Raw genomic sequence first — 18061 nt, forward strand, 5'->3', positions numbered from 1 at the left:
ATTTACATAGAATTTGATACACACACACACACACACACACACACACACACAGAGTATTATGGAAATCACTGTGGACACGCAACATGTCCTCCCAGCTGAATGCCACTCTGCACACCGACTCATCAGATATGCAGCTTTCGCCACCTAGTGGTGCAAAGATCTAGTACTCTTAGCTGGCAGCACCAGTCCCGAAAATTTTGGATTCCACTTCGTATGTGATAAATGGGTACTGGATTTATCCAGTTACATACATTTACATCCCTACTCTGCAACTATCCCAATTTTACCATGTGATACGTGCATATGAGTAGCCGATCTGTGACTATTCAAGCTCCCCTTCTTTGTATACAACCAGTATCTCCTGTTCATCCTATTTGTTGTGATTCCTGTACAGTTGAGCAATATTTTAGAAAAGGTTGCACAATTGCTTTGTAGATGAACTCCCGTGGAGACCAGTTTTATTTTCGCAGTATCCTACCAATGATCCAAAGTATGCTATCTGCTTTAGCTATGGCTACAGTGCATGTGGTCATTCTTTTTCATGTAATGATATATTCTTACACCCAGGTATTTTATGAGTTCATTGATTCCAGTTGTAACTAATTGATGTAGTAGTAATAGGATACTGCATTTCTGTGTTTGGTAAAGCACTCACTCTTACATTTGTGGACATTAAAAGCAAATTACCTCATTTGTGCCACTTTGAAATCTTACCAAGATCTGCCTGGATATTTGTTGTAGTTTTCTTTAGATAGCATTTCCTTATAGTTAACTGCTTCATCTGTAGAAAGTCTGAGGTTGTTATTTAATACTGTCTGCCAAGACAATCACGCACAAGAGCAGTAAGGAGCCCAACAGACTTTCCCATGGCATGCATAAAGTTACTTCTCCATCTCTCAATCTCTCTCCATTGAAGATAATAGACTGAGAGTTTCATTTAGGTTCACAATAGATGACTTTTAATTTCTTTAACAACATCTTGTGAAACAAAAAATAGGTATTGAAGAAAAGACAGGTGGTGGTGAGGAGAATGGGGAAGATAAATACTTAGAAACATATGTAATCCCTGTAATGTAATGCACAGTTGCAGTGGCATCTCCAAGATTTGATTGTTGGAACATTTTGTCTTCACCTTTAGACTTTTATAACTGCCTGTGTGGCAAACTACTTGCTGTGGTGGGGACCCACAGGTTTTTGGGTGTACTTTTTGATGCCCAGTTGACTTGGCTGCCTCATATTCGGCAGCTTAAACAGGCGTGTTGGCGGCATCTCAATGCTCTGCGATGCTTGAGCCACACCAGCTGGGGCGCCGACCGATCTACCTTGTTACGGCTCTACCAGGCGTTAATCCAGTCCCGTTTGGATTATGGGAGCCTGGCTTATGGCTCCGCTTCCCCATCTGCGTTGCGGGTACTGGACCCAATACTATACAGCGGGATATGACTTGCCACTGGTGCCTTCCGCACCAGCCCTGTGGACAGCATACTAGTGGAGGCAGGTGTCCCTCCCCTGCGGTTACGGCACCAACGTTTGCTGGCCGCTTATGCTGCCCATGTTTTTAGCTTGCCTGGGCATCCAAACTATCGTCTCCTGTTCCCGCAATCGGTCGTCCATCTGCCAGAAAGTCGGCCCCGGTCTGGTTGTACGATCGCGGTCCACGTCAAAGAGCTTCTCTCCGGGCTTACGGTTTTCACTGTTCCACCTCCTTTCCGGGCCACTTTATGTACTCCCCCATGGTGTGTTCCTCGCCCTCGCCTTCAGCTCGACTTGGCACTGGACCCGAAGGACTCCGTCCCTCCAGAGGCCTTCCGCCGCCGCTTTTATTCCATCCTGGCCACGTATCAGGGCTCTGGCATTGTTTACACTGACGGTTCGATGGTTGCTGGTCGTGTCGGGTATGCGCTAACTCTAGGGGACCATTCCGAACAACGTTCCTTGCAGGATGGCTGCAGCGTTTACACTGCTGAGCTGGTTGCCATCTTTCGTGCCCTAGAGTATATCCGCTCCTGCTCAGGTGAGTCCTTCGTTATCTGTAGCGATTCCCTGAGCGGTTTACGAGCTCTCGACCACTGTTTCCCTCGTTCTCGTCTGGTTAATGGCTATCCAAGAGTCCCTGCATACTCTTGCCCATTGCGGCCGCTCTGTGGTCTTTGTGTGGACCCCCGGTCATGTCGGTATCCTGGGAAATAAACATGTTGACCGCCTGGCGAAAGAGGCCACGAGTAAACCATCTCTGGATGTTGGCCTCCCAGAGACTGATCTGCGGGCAGTCCTCCGCCGAAAAGTTTTTGCGCTTTGGGACGCTGAATGGCGCGATCGGATCATGCCCAATAAACTCCGTGCCATTAAGGAGACGACGACTGTGTGGCGGTCATCCATGCGAGCCAACCGCAGGGACTCGGTCGTCCTTTGTCGGCTCCGCATTGGCCACTCCCGGCTGACACACAGTTATTTACTGCGCCGGGAGGACCCTCCTCTATGTCGCTGCGGGGCGGCTTTGACAGTGGCCCACATTTTGTTGGCCTGCCCCCTTTTAGCTGTGGTCAGGCAGACATTTGCGCTGCCTGATACGTTCCCTGCCCTTTTATCTGATGACCCTGTTATGGCTGGCTTAGTTTTGCGTTTTATTCGGGCAGGGGGTTTTTATCATTTAATCTGAGTGTTTCTGTTTTTTAGTGTTGATTCTGGCTTTTGGCCTCCGATTTTAAACTGAGTTTTTAATGTATTCTCGGTGGTTGGCTTTTCCTTTTTTTCTCTATGGTCGGCCAACCACCGTCACACTCTGTGTGATTTTAATTTGTTTTGTCTGATCTCTGTAGGAGTATTTCTTGTCCTGTGTCGTCTGACGTCTTTCCTGCTGTTTGTTTTTATTCTCCTTGGGTGGTTTTAATTTTTTGGAAAAAGGGACCGATGACCGTCGCAGTCTGGTCTCTTTAATCCCCCAAACCAACCAACTGCCTTTGTCATAGATTTGTATTGTATACTCAAGTAAACGTAATGTTGCACAGTATTCAGTTTCATATATGTTCATAGTTTAAATTTAAACAATGGGAAGTCCAGGATGGAATAATAACAACATGAAAAGGATGAAATGCTACTTGCAACATAGAGGTGGTGGTGAGTTGCAGACACCATGAAAAAAAACACACACAACCACATTTTAAAATTTAGTATTAATAAAAACTTAGAAATACCACAAAAAAGGTGGGGTCATGATTATCAACTGGTCAAGGGGGCGAAGGAGGGGGTGAATCTTAAAATGCTTGTGGCTATCTGATGTTGAGTATACTTGTATTTCTGTTCTTCTTTATTGTAATTTCTCCCTAAATGAGGATTACAAACACAACAATATGTGTTAAAATTTTTTTGTTACTCTGGTTTATCTTGCAAATCTCAGAGTAAGCACTAAATAAAATGTCATGCTGGGATTAAACACGATATCACATGAAGTGTACCACGATAAAAAATACTCTTGTCTCTGTTGATGACAAGCACTAAGAGAAATAAAACTACATGCTACAAACAAAATGTAAGTGTTGGCCATAAAACTAGAACAATTTCTCTTGAGGAAACTACTCTATGGTTGTTACCCATTTTCATCTGCCAATGCATATACAGTGTGTGCGATATTTAATTGCTTTACAATGGAGTGTAAGAAAAATTTTATCTTGTTTGTAGATCTGCCCAATGAGATAGACAACTACCATGATCTCTGTCCTCTGCAATCTGTAACTGGAAATACTTTGCGAAAGTCTCAGCTATTGGGCTACCCCATATCAACATATAAAGCCACAAACACGAAAACAGGTGTACGTTACTGTCTGAGAAGAGTGCATGGTAAGTATTAAATTATTTTTAATGAAGGTCTTTGTGCAGTGTGCTGCTGCCATATAAAGTGCCATTATCGATGTTTGAACTGGATGTTTTCCCTAGTTATACTCAACACAGTTGGTTCTGGCTTCTTGTAAAAACATAGGTAAACCTTGACCTATCTTAGCATTTGCTTAGGAGCCATTTGTTTTATATGATACTGACTTGAAAACATGAAACCCATTTAATTTTTATTTCTCTATCCTTCATATTTTCTTTTTCTTTCCTTTTGTGCATTGTAATACACCAAAGTTCTTTAATGCAAGAAGAAACTCACTTGATTGATTAATTTTGTTTCCTCTGTGGAATATTACAAAAATTTTATAGATTTTATGCACACATCATGCTGAAATGACAAACTGATTAATACATGCTTTGTGTCGTGCCAACAGTACTTGTTCTCAGCTATGTTTCCCACCTTTTTTTTCTATTTTATAGCTCCAAGCGCATAAGATTAGAAAGTGTTTAGAAATACTGTAAGTAACTATACTGAGGACAAAAAGTGAACTGAGCTTTTGTTTGAAAAACCAGTACCCGTTTTTCATCTTTCCATATATGACAATATTTACACAATGTAATATGTACTGTAACATTGAAGAGATGTGTCATCCTTCTTATATATAAAAAAAAGTGTTGACTGTATAATTTACAAAAGCAACAGTAGCAAAAATAACTGGAAAAGATTTCTGAGCACCAGCTTTGAAAAATAAATGTGAGGATGTATAAAGGTGAAGAGAAAGGAAGAAAGGGCATTAATTACCTTTCTTAGAATAGGAAAGTTAGCAGGGTGCGTGACTTGTGCTTCAGGGAACATGAATTACACTAGCATTACCTGAAGTGCTGTGATAGAAGCCTATAACTTGCATCACTAAGTTACATGTTGTGTTTGAATAGATACTTGGTTGAAAAGGTCTGCATGTAAAGCTGAAAAACAAAATAGATTGTTATCAATGCAAATTCAATCAAGAGAACTAATAAACCATGAAACAAAATTGTCAGCCAGTACTTAACTTCAGTATGTGAAACATTTGGTACTGCTAATAGACACATAAAAGTAAAAGTAACCTCTCTCTCTCTCTCTTTCTTTCTCTCTTTTTCTTTCTCTCTCAGAGAAAACCAGCCATTTATGCCATTATTTAAAAATTACAGGCACATTAGTGATTGATGTATCTTAAAGAGATACTAAAAAAAGGATCAACTTCAAAATCTATTTCTCATATTTATTTTAGTTCTGTGATAGATAACAAATTTTATAATAATGCTAGAAACTATAACTGTCTTCCAAAAATCTGCGTGGTGAGTTCTTAAGCAATTTCACACATAATTGGCTTTTGTTTGGAAAAGTCTGAAATATTCAGAGAGGCATGTTGTAATCAGGGCAATACTAGTTTGTTTCTTTTATGCTTGTATTGCAATAGTTGGTTTCGTATTCTCTGAACAAAACTTGGAAATTCATGTGGGATGCTACTGCTTTATGAGAGGAGATGAAGAAAAACATAACAGAACTAAATTTTAATTACATCAGTAGTGTCTGCAGCAACACATCCAGTAGACTGCCGCTTACCTGAGTATGAATCATCTTCAAACTGATCCCACTCAGTTGTCCCTCCTCCTGATCCAGAATCAGTGAATCTTTCTGTAGAGCACCCAAAATTTCTTGCTCACTCAAACAAACATGACATATTTGTAGCAGAACTACAACAAATTGCAAAATCTAACGAATGCCCCTCCCCTCCCACAAACGCGCACACACACGACAATGCAACCACACAGTAGCAGGGCCAGTCACGGCAACAGCTCTTAGGTTCGCTACTATTTTATTTCAAAGTAATTCTAGAAATTGGAAACAGAATTAAGCACCTTTCAGGGACACGTATTGAGAGGTCTGTGCTTTGCTCTCATACAATGAAACTAGTCCATATATTGGGCAATAAATTGGCACACATGCTTTACTTGCTTAAAGTCAATGAGAATGATGCCCTCTGACCCAAAACACTTTGATTAAATGTCTTGCTTGCCACACTCCCCATGCTCACTTCACCATGACCTCTCCCCCCTCAAATGGCCTATTGCCACACTCCCCAAACACCCCATCACTGCTCCCCCAAACGCCCCATTGCCAAAACCAGCCAAACATCCCCCTAGCCACCTTGTCCCTACCCAACACCCCCTCACTATCATGCTGTCCCTCCAACACCAGCTCACTGCTGCACTCGTCCACCAATGCCCCCATCACTTCAGACCTGCAACAACCAATACCGTCCCCTCAGCACCCTCTCTCAGTGCCGTTCCTCACCATATTCCACTACCCCCCCACCATGCTCTCCAATCCTGCCCCCCCCCCACCAAGCTCTCCAATCCCCCCTCTCAACCATGCCCTCCAGTCCCCTCGCACCATGCTTTCCAATCTGCTTTCACCATGCTCTCCCATCTCCTCTTGCCATGCTGCCCAGTCCCCTGTCACAATGCACCGTGGCCTTCATCTGCCCTGGCCACTCCTCCACCCAAATTCCCACACATTTGCCTTCCTGTGCCCTTCCTCAGCTGCATCCCCGTGTCACTCAGCTTTCCACTCACCTCCCCCCCTCCATTCCCAGTCCTCATCACTTTTCCCCCTCCCCATCACTTTTCCCCCTCCCCATCACTTTTCCCCCTCCCCATCACTTTCCCCCTCCCCATCACTTTCTCCCTCCCCCTCCCCATCACTTTCTCCCTCCCCCTCCCCATCACTTTCTCCCTCCCCCTCCCCATCACTTTCTCCCTCCCCCTCCCCATCACTTTCTCCCTCCCCCTCCCCATCACTTTCCCCCCTCCCCTCCCCATCACTTTCCCCCCTCCCCTCCCCATCACTTTTCCCCCTCACCTCCCCATCACTTTTCCCCCTCCCCATCACTTTTCCCCCTCCCCATCCCCATCACTTTCCCCCTCCCCATCCCCATCACTTTTCCCCCTCCCCATCACTTTCCCCCTCCCCCTCCCCATCACTTTCCCCCTCCCCCTCCCCATCACTTTCCCCCTCCCCATCACTTTCCCCCTCCCCCTCCCCATCACTTTCCCCCTCCCCCTCCCCATCACTTTCCCCTCCCCCTCCCCATCACTTTCCCCCTCCCCCTCCCCATCACTTTCCCCCTCCCCCTCCCCATCACTTTCCCCCTCCCCCTCCCCATCACTTTTCCCCCTCCCCCTCCCCATCACTTTTCCCCCTCCCCATCACTTTTCCCCCTCCCCCTCCCCATCACTTTTCCCCCTCCCCCTCCCCATCACTTTTCCCCCTCCCCCTCCCCATCACTTTCTGTTGCTCCCTTATCCACTCAACCCTCACCCTCTGTCCAGCTGTCGACCTCACCCATGCCATCATTCTCACCCCAACTGCTTCATACCCTGGGCCTGGTGTCCACCTCTAGGCTTCCTCCCCACCACGTGCCCTTCACCCCTTCTTCCCCCTCGGGCCACCTTTGTGGCTCCCCTTTGTGCCAACTTTGTACCCATGCATGCCATCTTTGTCACTGCTTCCCAACCACTCCGACCACCTCCCCCACATGTCAGACCACCATACCCCTCAACTTCATTTCTGTCACCTCGATCCATCCCCCCTCACCCAGTTCCCTACGTGCCCCCACCCCACCACTCCATGCCCCCAGCATCACCATCCTGGCCCCCACCCACACCACCGCCACTCGCCGCCACACCACCGCCACTCGCCGCCACACCACCGCCGCTTGCCGCCACACCACCACCACCACCACCACCACCACCACCACCACCACCACCACCACCACCACCACCACTTGCCGCCACACTAATGCCCCTCGCCACAACACTGCCACCCCGCCCCCACACCGCCACTCCTCGCTACCAAACACCACTACTCGCCACCACACACCTACCTCTTGCCTCTATATTCCTGTCGTGGATATATAACCCTTATACCCTCCCTTTTCAACATACATTCCCTCAACACCAAACATATCAACACCATCAAAAAAACTCCTGCCCAGTACGTCCTCCATCGCCTCAATACACCCCAACCACTCTCATCACCCTTCTTGGTCCTAATACACCCAATCATCCCAATATACACTCATTCATCCAAGTACATTCTCCTTCTCCTCAGTACATTCTCCTTCTCCTCAGTACATTCTCCTTCTCCTCAGTACATTCTCCTTCTCCTCAGTACATTCTCCTTCTCCTCAGTACATTCTCCTTCTCCTCAGTACACTCTCCTTCTCCTCATTACACCCTCCTTCTCCTCAGTATACTCTCCTTTGCCAAAGTACACTCTCCTTTGCCAAAGTACACTCTCCTTTGCCAAAGTACACTCTCCTTTGCCAAAGTACACTCTCCTTTGCCAAAGTACACTCTCCTTTGCCAAAGTACACTCTCCTTCTCCTTCGCCCCAGTACGGCGTCCTTTGCCCCAGTACCCTCTCCTCCTCACCCCAGAACATTAATCTTCATGCGAATCTAGCCACCTTTGCCCCAATGGACCCATCTTCATCCCAATACACCCGTACACCATGGTTCACCTCAATACACCCTCCCTTGCCCCATACACCCCTCCCCGTCCTATGCTCTGCCCGTATATCTTCACTCATCCCTACACACTGTCTATTCACCCCTACTTGCCCCTGTACACTATCTATACACCCTCCCTCACTCTCATACTCCCTCCCTCACAACTGTACACCCTCCCTCACCCCATATATGGCCCCCCCCCCCTCCCCGCACATACTCCCCAAGTAAGTTGTCAAAAAGAGAGAACTATAAGTTAATTAGGAGTAGTAGCCAATTGGCATTTTGAAACGATGTCAACCAGTGGAATTAATTATTTAATGTAGAGTATCTCCTACGAGCTATTAAAATAGGATATGATTCAGATTGAAAAGCTGTTTAATGTGATGAACAGTTGGTAGTACTACAGACACAGTTTTTGTGAAACAGTTATTCATCAGTAAACATTAATAAAATAAAGAATGTATCTGTGTTTCCCAAACAAAAAATAAATAGCTGTGCTGGAACAAAAGTGGATTGGCACCAGTGAGAATATGTTAATTATTCGATGCATGTCAGCAAAACTACTATACTCTTCACTTCATCATTATTCTAGTGTAGTGCTGCCCGTTTTTAAAGTCCCTATTCTTTTAGTTATGCAGTTATGCATACTTGAAGCAAAATTTTGTTCATATTTCAGGATTTCGACTGTTAAATACGAAGAGCATGGTGATGATTGATATGTGGAAAAGACTGCAACATTCCAACATTGTCCAGTTGAGGGAAGTGTTTACAACGAAAGCATTTGGAGATTATTGTAAGTTCAGCACTCATTTTAGGTTGTTTACTCTAAATTATGTTAATTTGTTGCACATACTTCTAATCACTGAAAGACTAACTTTAGTTTTTGTCTTCTGTTACGTGTAATACACGTAGCAGAAATATTTTGTTTGCTACTGGGAAGTTCTTGATTGTTATATCTATATTTTGATCTTTTAATTATTTGAGTTTTCATCTCCCAAGTGTCTTACAGTATGAATAAAATTGTGTGTGTGTGTGTGTAACGAACACACAGGAAAAAGCTCGTTAGGTACTTATGGATTCCTACACATATGTGTGAATATACATAATCCCTAATGGTATTTTTGGTTAATAACAATAGTGAGTATGGGTTGAGCTGGGGGTGAGATGTTTAAAACACAATGTGGAATGAATGAATGCAGCAGGTACTGAAAAATGAACCTGAAAAGCCGTATAGTAAACACAGAAAATTGTGTTAAGAGTAGGCTAAGCGTCCTGCAGAGATTAACAAGGGAGAAATGGTATTCTTCACTCTGTCTGGAACTACACTCGTCAAATAGCAAACATATCAAATCTGTAACACAACTTGGAAGTGAACCACTTACACCAGCTTATGGATCTCCATTAAAGTTGCCCAATAGCCATGCTGTGTCCATGACTAGTGGAACAGTTAAAATGCCATCATCTTCTGTCTTGCAGATTGGTGTAAACAGAGACTGTGTATTTTTTTATGTCCATAAGGCTAGCTGTTTTAGGATATTGGAAGTTAATCAGACTTCCACCAGACAGTCATTCATCAGACTATACAATATTTCCAAGACACCCGAAAAGACACAAAGTGTTTGTTCAAAAACATTAATAAAACTTGATGCTGCCACTGTCTTCCCTTACAAACATCAGTATTTACATTAAACTCAGTTTAAGGTAAACACAAGAAGACATAATGTTATAATTTACCACCAATACCAATCAAAAATTTGGCTATCTATACAGGTGGCTCAGTAATTTAAAAAAAGGGGGGGGGGGGGGACTGAAGATGTTGGAATGTATAGAGAAATATTTTGCTTTTACCGCAACCTTTGCAATGTTAGAGTGGCTTGGACGCTGATGTTCAATCCATAGATGTTGCATTGCATTGCATGAAATTCATATTCGGACAAAGGCTGTTCATTGCAGATACTGCAAATACAGGCAGTGCATCAGAAAGAAAGAGTTACTCAACATCTGCCCTTCAAGCAGTATCTTCACACAACACATAAAATGTTAGTCGCTGTCGGTTAATATCTAGTTAATATCCTTAACAAAGGAAGGAGAAAAGTAATCTTCTAACCTTCTGAGTGCTGTGAATGTTCTTGTTATTCCTGTGTTGACTGTTTCATTATCACCAGCAGTCAGGCTACGTGTTCATTAAGTGCCTTATTCTCTGTCTGCTATCGGGGAGTGAGTAACCTGCTAGGTCTGCCTCACTCTCTGATGAATATTTTCTGGAGCACGTAATGATTATTCTATCTGCTGTCGCTCTGAGACTGTTCAATGTAGATACTACAAATATAGGGCAGTACATTAGTTATAGCTATTTGGAGAATTAGGTTTTGACTTTGAAGATTCTCTGCATTTGGTTTACTGCACAAACTCGCTCTAAAATTGTTTTCTCAGTTAAGAATTATGTATTTTCAGTAATATTCAGTAAGATATTATGGCCTATGAAGAAAGCAATGTGCTTCTTCAGATTCAACAAAGTAGTTCGGTTTTCGTTCTTATATGTGGTCCTTGGTATCTGCTCTTTTTTCAAGGATTGTTCACAGTATTAACTTAAGAAAGAACGAATAAAAACTAGCACAGCTTACTTTCAGGTGTTCTTGTAGGTGCAATCATCATGTTAGGGAGTCTATAGGAATAAGAGATCCACTGGACCTCTGTCATCCTACTCTGTTACATCAGTCTTTACTGTAAATCACAGTACAAACTTCTTCACTCCACTTCGTTGAATATTTTGATGAAAGTTGTTTGGTAACTTTGTAGAAATTGGTCCTTGGGCTACTGCGTACTGAGAACTTAGTCATGGACAGGTAGGTTGTCTACTTATAATAATACACTATGCAAACAGTTCTAATAAGGCACTTGTGTAATCATCCTGTGTGGTAGCTAATCATAGTGTTTCTTAAATTCTGAATCATTTCTTTTGAATTGAAAATGGTTGACTGTCCAAAACTGAGCTTTCTTTGGTGCAACAAAGCATAATTTTTAGTTTTTAGTATGTAACTTAGAAAATAAATACTGTAGAATATTACTGCAAGTTGTGCTGCATACAGTGTGGTGAAGCAGTTAGAATCTGGTATGCTGTGGGCCGCCAGTTCAAACCCGAGCACCCATATTTATTTGTCATTTAGTATTTATTAATTCAGGAAGCTTCTTGAAATTTCTAATGTTTACAATATTTATATACTCGTATAATGTTCTATTGTTTGTATAAATACATGTACACTCTGTCCAAGAGTTCAATTGTGTTTTGGCTGTACATTGGTTTTTGTAGTACATATGATTTCAGTGATAAGTGTTGTACTTCACTGACAGTCCTGCTTTTGGATTTGCACTATATTCTGGTTACTGCAGTGCAATAAAAAATGGCCAACCAACTCGGTTTATCTGGGCTTGCTTAATAACTCTTTCGTAAACTGTTTTGTACGAAAGACTGTGTGCTGGGAAACTCATTATGAGTTCACCATTATAGTTCAAGCTCATGGCCCTGATTAAATTTCTGTAGCTACCTTCTAAGTGAAATAATCAGTGTTGCCAAGTAATTTTCATTGGTGTCCAAATAATTGTTGAGCGTCAGAAATAGACTATTGTGTACGATTCTTTTTCAGTGACTCACTGTGCACTACTTTTTTTAATTTTTGAGCTGCACATGCTCAATAGATATTCATATGCAGTCAGTGACAGTTAATTTTTTTCTCGTTTTCTCATAATCCCCGAAATTTGGCACAATACACATTGATATATTGCGTGTTTTGCATTTGTACATGGCTTCTCAGTACACTTTTTTTTTTAGAGCAAACTATGCTTCTGCTCATTGGGTATCTTCAAGGGTTCACTCTTTAAGAACATTTGGAAAATGCATCCCAGTAAATGATAGAGGATTCTCATCATCAGAGCTACTTTCTCTGCTAACTTTCCTCTTTTCTGCGGCATGTTCTCTTACCAAAGATAGATGAAAATCTGAAATTGGCATTTTTTGTCTTGTTACTGTTTCATGAAGAGCATGCTGTTTAAAATTCAAATGCACATTATGTGGGAAAAGAACATTCTAAGCCATATAGTGGAGATGTTGAGTCACACAGAGACACGACAAAAGACTGAAGCAAGTAAGCTTTCAGCCAAAAGTGGAGTTTGGACTTGGCAGCCAGAGACAGTAGTCACTGTGAATTGCATATGTCCGTGTGTGTGTGTGTGTGTGTGTGTGTGTGTGTGTGTGTGTGTGTGTGTGCGTGTGCGTGTTTTTTTGTTTAATTCAGACAAAGGACTTTGGTTGAAAGTGTACTTGCTTAAAAGTCTTCTTGTTGTGCTTGTCTGTGACTCAACATCTCCACCTTATGGCGAGTGACTTTCATACAGTATTCCATACTAGTTTGACTGAACTCAGTAGCGTGTCAATGTGGTCAACTGCTTTCATAATCCCATACTCAAGCTGTAATCTGTGACTCACAGCAGTTTGTTGATTCTTTCACAAGGCTGTCAGTCAATATTTTCTGTCTCAAACATTTCTGTAGCATTACAGGCAGTCAGAGTGCATGTGTGCCCACACACACACATATATAAACAAAGATTCTGTAACTTACCAAACGAAAGCGTTGGTACGTTGATAGAGACAATAACAAACACAAACACACACACAAATTTCGAGCTTTCGCAACCCACAGTTGCTTCATCAGGAAAGAGGGAAGGAAAGGGAAAGATGAAAGGATGTGGGTTTTAAGGGAGAGGGTAAGGAGTCATTCCAATCCCGGGAGTGGAAAGACTTACCTTGGGGGGAAAAAGGGACAGGTTTACACACACACACACACACACACACACACACACACACACAGGCAGACACAGGCAGACATATGTAAATGCAAAGAGGTTGGGCAGAGATGTCAGTCGAGGCGGAAGTATAGAGGCAAAGATGTTGTTGAATGACAGGTGAGGTATGAGCTGCGGCAACTTGAAATTAGCAGAGGTTGAGGCCAGGTGGGTAACGGGAAGAGAGGATATATTGAAGGGCAAGTTCCCATCTCCGGAGTTCTGATAGGTTGGTGTCAGTGGGAAGTATCCAGATAACCCGGATGGTGTAAAACTGTGCCAAGATGTGCTGACCGCGCACCAAGGCATGTTTAGCCACAGGGTGATCCTCATTACCAACAAACACTGTCTGCTTGTGTCCGTTCATGCGAATGGACAGTTTGTTGCTGGTCATTCCCACATAGAAAGCTTCACAGTGTAGGCATGTCAGTTGCTAAATCACATGGGTGCTTTCACACATGGCTCTGCCTTTGATCGTGTACACCTTCTGGGTTACAGGACTGGAGTAGGTGGTGGTGGGAGGGTGCATGGGACAGGTCTTACACTGGGGGCGGTTACAAGGGTAGGAGCCAGAGGGTAGGGAAGGTGGTTCGGGGATTTCATAGGGATGAACCAAGAGGTTACGAAGATTAGGTGGATGGTGGAAAGACACTCTTGGTGGAATGGGGAGGATTTCATGAAGGATGGATCTCATTTCAGGGCAGGATTTGAGGAAGTCGTATCACTGCTGGAGAGCCACATTCAGAGTCTGATCCAGTCCCGGAAAGTATCCTGTCACAAGTGGGACACTTTTGGGGTTCTTCTGTGGGAGGTTCTGGATTTGAGGGGATGAGGAAGTGGCTCTGGTTATTTGCTTCTGTACCAGGTCGGGAGGGTAGTTGCGGGATGCGAAAGCTGTTTTCAGGTTGTTGGTGTAATGGTTCAGGGATTCGGGGTTGGAGCAGATTCATTTGCCACGAAGACCTAAGCTGTAGGGAAGAGACCGTTTGATATGGAATGGGTGGCAGCTGTTATAATGGAGGTACTGTTGCTTGTTGGTGGGTTTGATGTGAACGGATGTGTGAAGCTGGCCATTGGACAGATGGAGGTCAATGTCGAGGAAAGTGGCATGGGATTTGGAGTAGGACCAGGTGAATCTGATGGAACCAAAGGAGATGAGGTTGGAGAGGAAATTCTGGAGTTGTTCTTCACTGTGAGTCCAGATCATGAAGAAGTCATCAATAAATCTGTACCAAACTTTGGGTTGGCAGGCCTGGGTAACCAAGAAGGCTCCCTGTAAGTGACCCATAAATAGGTTGGCGTATGAGGGGGCCATCCTGGTACCCATGGCTGTTCCATTTAATTGTTGGTATGTCTGGCCTTCAAAAGAGAAGAAGTTGTGAGTTAGGATCAAGCTGGCTAAGGTGATGAGGAAAGAGGTTTTTGGGAGGGTGGCAGGTGATTGGCGTAAAAGGAAGTGCTCCATCGCAGCGAGGCCCTGGGCGTTCAGGATATTTGTGTATAGGGAAGTGGCATCAATGGTTACAAGGATGGTTTCCGGGGGTAACAGATTGGGTAAGGATTCCAGGCGTTCGAGAAAGTGTTTGGTGTCGTTGATGAAGGATGGGAGACTTCATGTAATGGGTTTAAGGTGTTGATCTGTGTAGGCAGAGATACGTTCTGTGGGGGCTTGGTAACCAGCTACAATGGGGCGGCCGGGATGTTTGGGTTTGTGAATTTTAGGAAGTAGGTAGAAGGTAGGGGTGCGGGGTGTCGGTGGGGTCAGGAGGTTGATGGAGTCAGGTGAAAGGTTTTGTAGGGGGCCTAAGGTTCTGAGGATTCCTTGAAGCTCCGCCTGGACATCAGAAATGGGATTACCTTGGCAAACTTTGTATGTAGTGTTGTCTGAAAGCTGACACAGACCCTCAGCCACATACTCCCGCCGATCAAGTACCACGGTCGTGGAACCTTTGTCAGCCGGAAGAATGACGATGGATCGGTCAGCTTTCAGATCACGGATAGCCTGGGCTTCAGCTGTGGTAATGTTGGGAGTAGGATTAAGGTTTTTCAAGAAAGATTGAGAGGCAAGGCTGGAAGTGAGAAATTCCTGGAAGGTTTGGAGATGGTGATTTTGAGGAAGAGGAGGTGGGTCCCGCTGTGATGGAGGACGGAACTGTTCCAGGCAGAGTTCAATTTGGATAGTGTCTTGGGGAGTTGGATCATTGGGAGTAGGATTAGGATTATTTTTCTTCATGGCAAAGTGATATTTCCAGCAGAGAGTACGAGTGTGGGACAGTAAATTTTTGACGAGGGCTGTTTGGTTGAATCTGGGAGTAGGGCTGAAGGTGAGGCCTTTGGATAGGACAGAGGTTTCGGATTGGGAGAGAGGTTTGGAGGAAAGGTTAACTACTGAATTAGGGTGTTGTGGTTCCAGATTGTGTTGATTAGAATTTTGAGGTTTTGGGGGGAGTGGAGCTGGAAGTGGGAGATTGAGTAGATGGGAGAGACTGGGTCTGTGTGCAATGAGAGGAGGTTGAGGTTTGCTGGAAAGGTTGTGGAGGGTGAGTGAGTTGCCTTTCCGGAGGTGGGAAACCAGGAGATTGGATAGTTTTTTGAGGTGGAGCGTGGCATGCTGTTCTAATTTGCGGTTGGCCTGTAGGAGGATGCTCTGAACAGCCGGTGTGGATGTGGGAGGGGAAAGATTGAGGACTTTTATTAAGGATAATAGTTGATGGGTGTGGTCATTGGCTGATTTGATGTGTAGGTGAAGGATTAGGCGGGTGAGGGCTATGTATTGTTCAGTTGGGAACTGGTATAGGGATTGATGGAAAGAAGGGTTACAGCCAGAGATGGGAACTTTAAGTGTGGGGCCTTTGGGAGTAATGCCAAATGTCAGACAAGCCTGAATAAATAAAATATGGGAGCGTAATCTGGCTAAGGCGAAGGCATGTTTGCGGAGGGAATGTAAATAAAACTTAATGGGGTCGTTGTGGGGATATTGTGAGGGTGACATGGTATTAGAAGGTGGAAAGTGTAACATGAGGCTGAAATGAAAATGAAAATAAAAATATATGGGGAGAGATAAAGGTAAACTAGAAAGCAACTGGAGATCTTGTGTGAAAAAAGTCGAAAAAGTGTTGGTTAAAGCTGAGCTATGTTGATTCTGTGGTGAACTTGGGTTGGTAAACAACGATGTGCACAAAGCTTAGGTGGTTGTGTTGCCGCCAAAACACGTTAAAGGGTGGAGAAATTTGGGAAAATTTCGAAAAAAACTGCATGTAAATGTATTAAAAGGAGTGGTTTTGTGGTGGCAGGTTATGAAAATGAGGCTAACTATTGTCTGACGAAGAAATAATGACGCTAAAACCTGTGGGAAGCAGCTAAAAATGATTAGTGATGTGGGAAAAACGGAAATGGAAATAAAGCAGAAGTTGTTAGAACTAGCCGAAATGGTTGTTTAATAGGTGAAAGGAACTGTTTGTGAACTGGGAAAGGTGGATTTTATAGCAGCGGTAGTGTTGAAAGCGGAAAAAAATTTTTTTGGTTATGGTTTGGAAGTGGGTTACGTATTATTGAGTATATATAGGCAGGATAAAATTGTATGGTAGCTTACGGTAAAAGGAGAAGGTGAATACAAAGTGAAACTACTTGCACAAACAGAAAGAGAAAGTAAGATGACAAAAGATTTGTGTGTGTGTGTGTGTGTGTGTGTGTGTGTGTGTGTGTGTGTGTTCTTGTTCGTAGCTAACATAGTATCAGTGAACATAAACTGGATTTCTCCTTGTTTCAATTTGTGCTATAATTTTTGGCATGTTGTGCTTGTTCTTATGAACAGTGCCACATCAAGATGATCCATGGTTAAGAAGCCAGAGGAACAGTCTAGGCTTGAATACCAGTTGTCAGGATAGTGTGTCCCCATTCTAAATGTGGTTTATTGATTGTTGCATCTATGTTACCAGTTTTTCCCAAATTGATGAAGCCAATTTTCATTGTTTGTCCTAATCAGTCCTACAGTTGCATAGCACAAAGTTTTTTATGCCATACCTACTTTATTGGAACAGAATATGCTGTTTTGAAAGATAATTTCCCATTTAACAACAATGGGCTTTCATCAGTACAGAACTTTCCATGTGATTGAAATGCACTCTGGAATGCTGTATGAATTTTGTAGAGTTTTCGTAGTTTTGGATAACCAGTTTCCTTAGTTACTGCTAGAGCTGTCACTAAACTGAAGCATTTTCATAATTGACCAAAAATGGTGTGTGGATATAACATTGCCAAGAACTGAAGTGTTCAGGAGAATGTCTCTAGATCAGTAGTCACTAATTTTCAACATTTTAACTTAGCCATGAGCAGACACAAATATTAATGAAGGAACACAGTTCCTGGGATATCATTCTTTTCCATCTTTACATTTGAGAATACACTGATGTTGGTGTATTTGTCTTGGAGTATACATAAATTCTATTGGTTTTGTCTGCTACAGCTTTAATCAGATTTTTTGTTATAGTTATCAGGAAAAATGCCCCAATCTCAACTTGCGTCCTGAAGCTGGTTTGGCAAGTGCCTACAGGAAGTGCTGAAAAACAGATGCTCTAGGTCAGAACTTTTACTCTGGGATTCTTCCAAAGAGTCACGACTATTAGTGCTGTCAGTGACTTCATTCTCACAACCGTATCTATTTAGAGTCTCCCAAAGTCTATGATTTCTTCCTATATACAACCACAGTGGCATGCCTTTTACTTTACAGAAGAGAATCTTGGTCAACAACCAGTAACTAAAAATGAAGATCAAAACAGCACCACTAGGTCAGAGCATCAAACTGAGCTTTAGAGTCGAAACTAAGATGATGAGTAGGT

General features: G+C 43.4%; 1 protein-coding gene across 3 annotated transcripts in view; it reads left to right on the forward strand.

Annotated features, from left to right (window-relative positions):
* LOC126259309 (PAN2-PAN3 deadenylation complex subunit PAN3) overlaps positions 1-18061 on the forward strand; it is a 129618-nt gene that overhangs the window by 41794 nt on the left and 69763 nt on the right. For all 3 annotated transcript variants that reach the window (XM_049955986.1, XM_049955983.1, XM_049955985.1), the window contains 2 exons: positions 3679-3837; positions 9061-9177. In XM_049955986.1, coding sequence (XP_049811943.1) covers positions 3679-3837; positions 9061-9177 — 276 coding nt within the window. The remainder of the gene's footprint in view (positions 1-3678; positions 3838-9060; positions 9178-18061) is intronic.

This window comes from Schistocerca nitens, chromosome 5 (assembly GCF_023898315.1).
Source record: "Schistocerca nitens isolate TAMUIC-IGC-003100 chromosome 5, iqSchNite1.1, whole genome shotgun sequence".
Classification (NCBI taxonomy): domain Eukaryota; kingdom Metazoa; phylum Arthropoda; class Insecta; order Orthoptera; family Acrididae; genus Schistocerca; species Schistocerca nitens.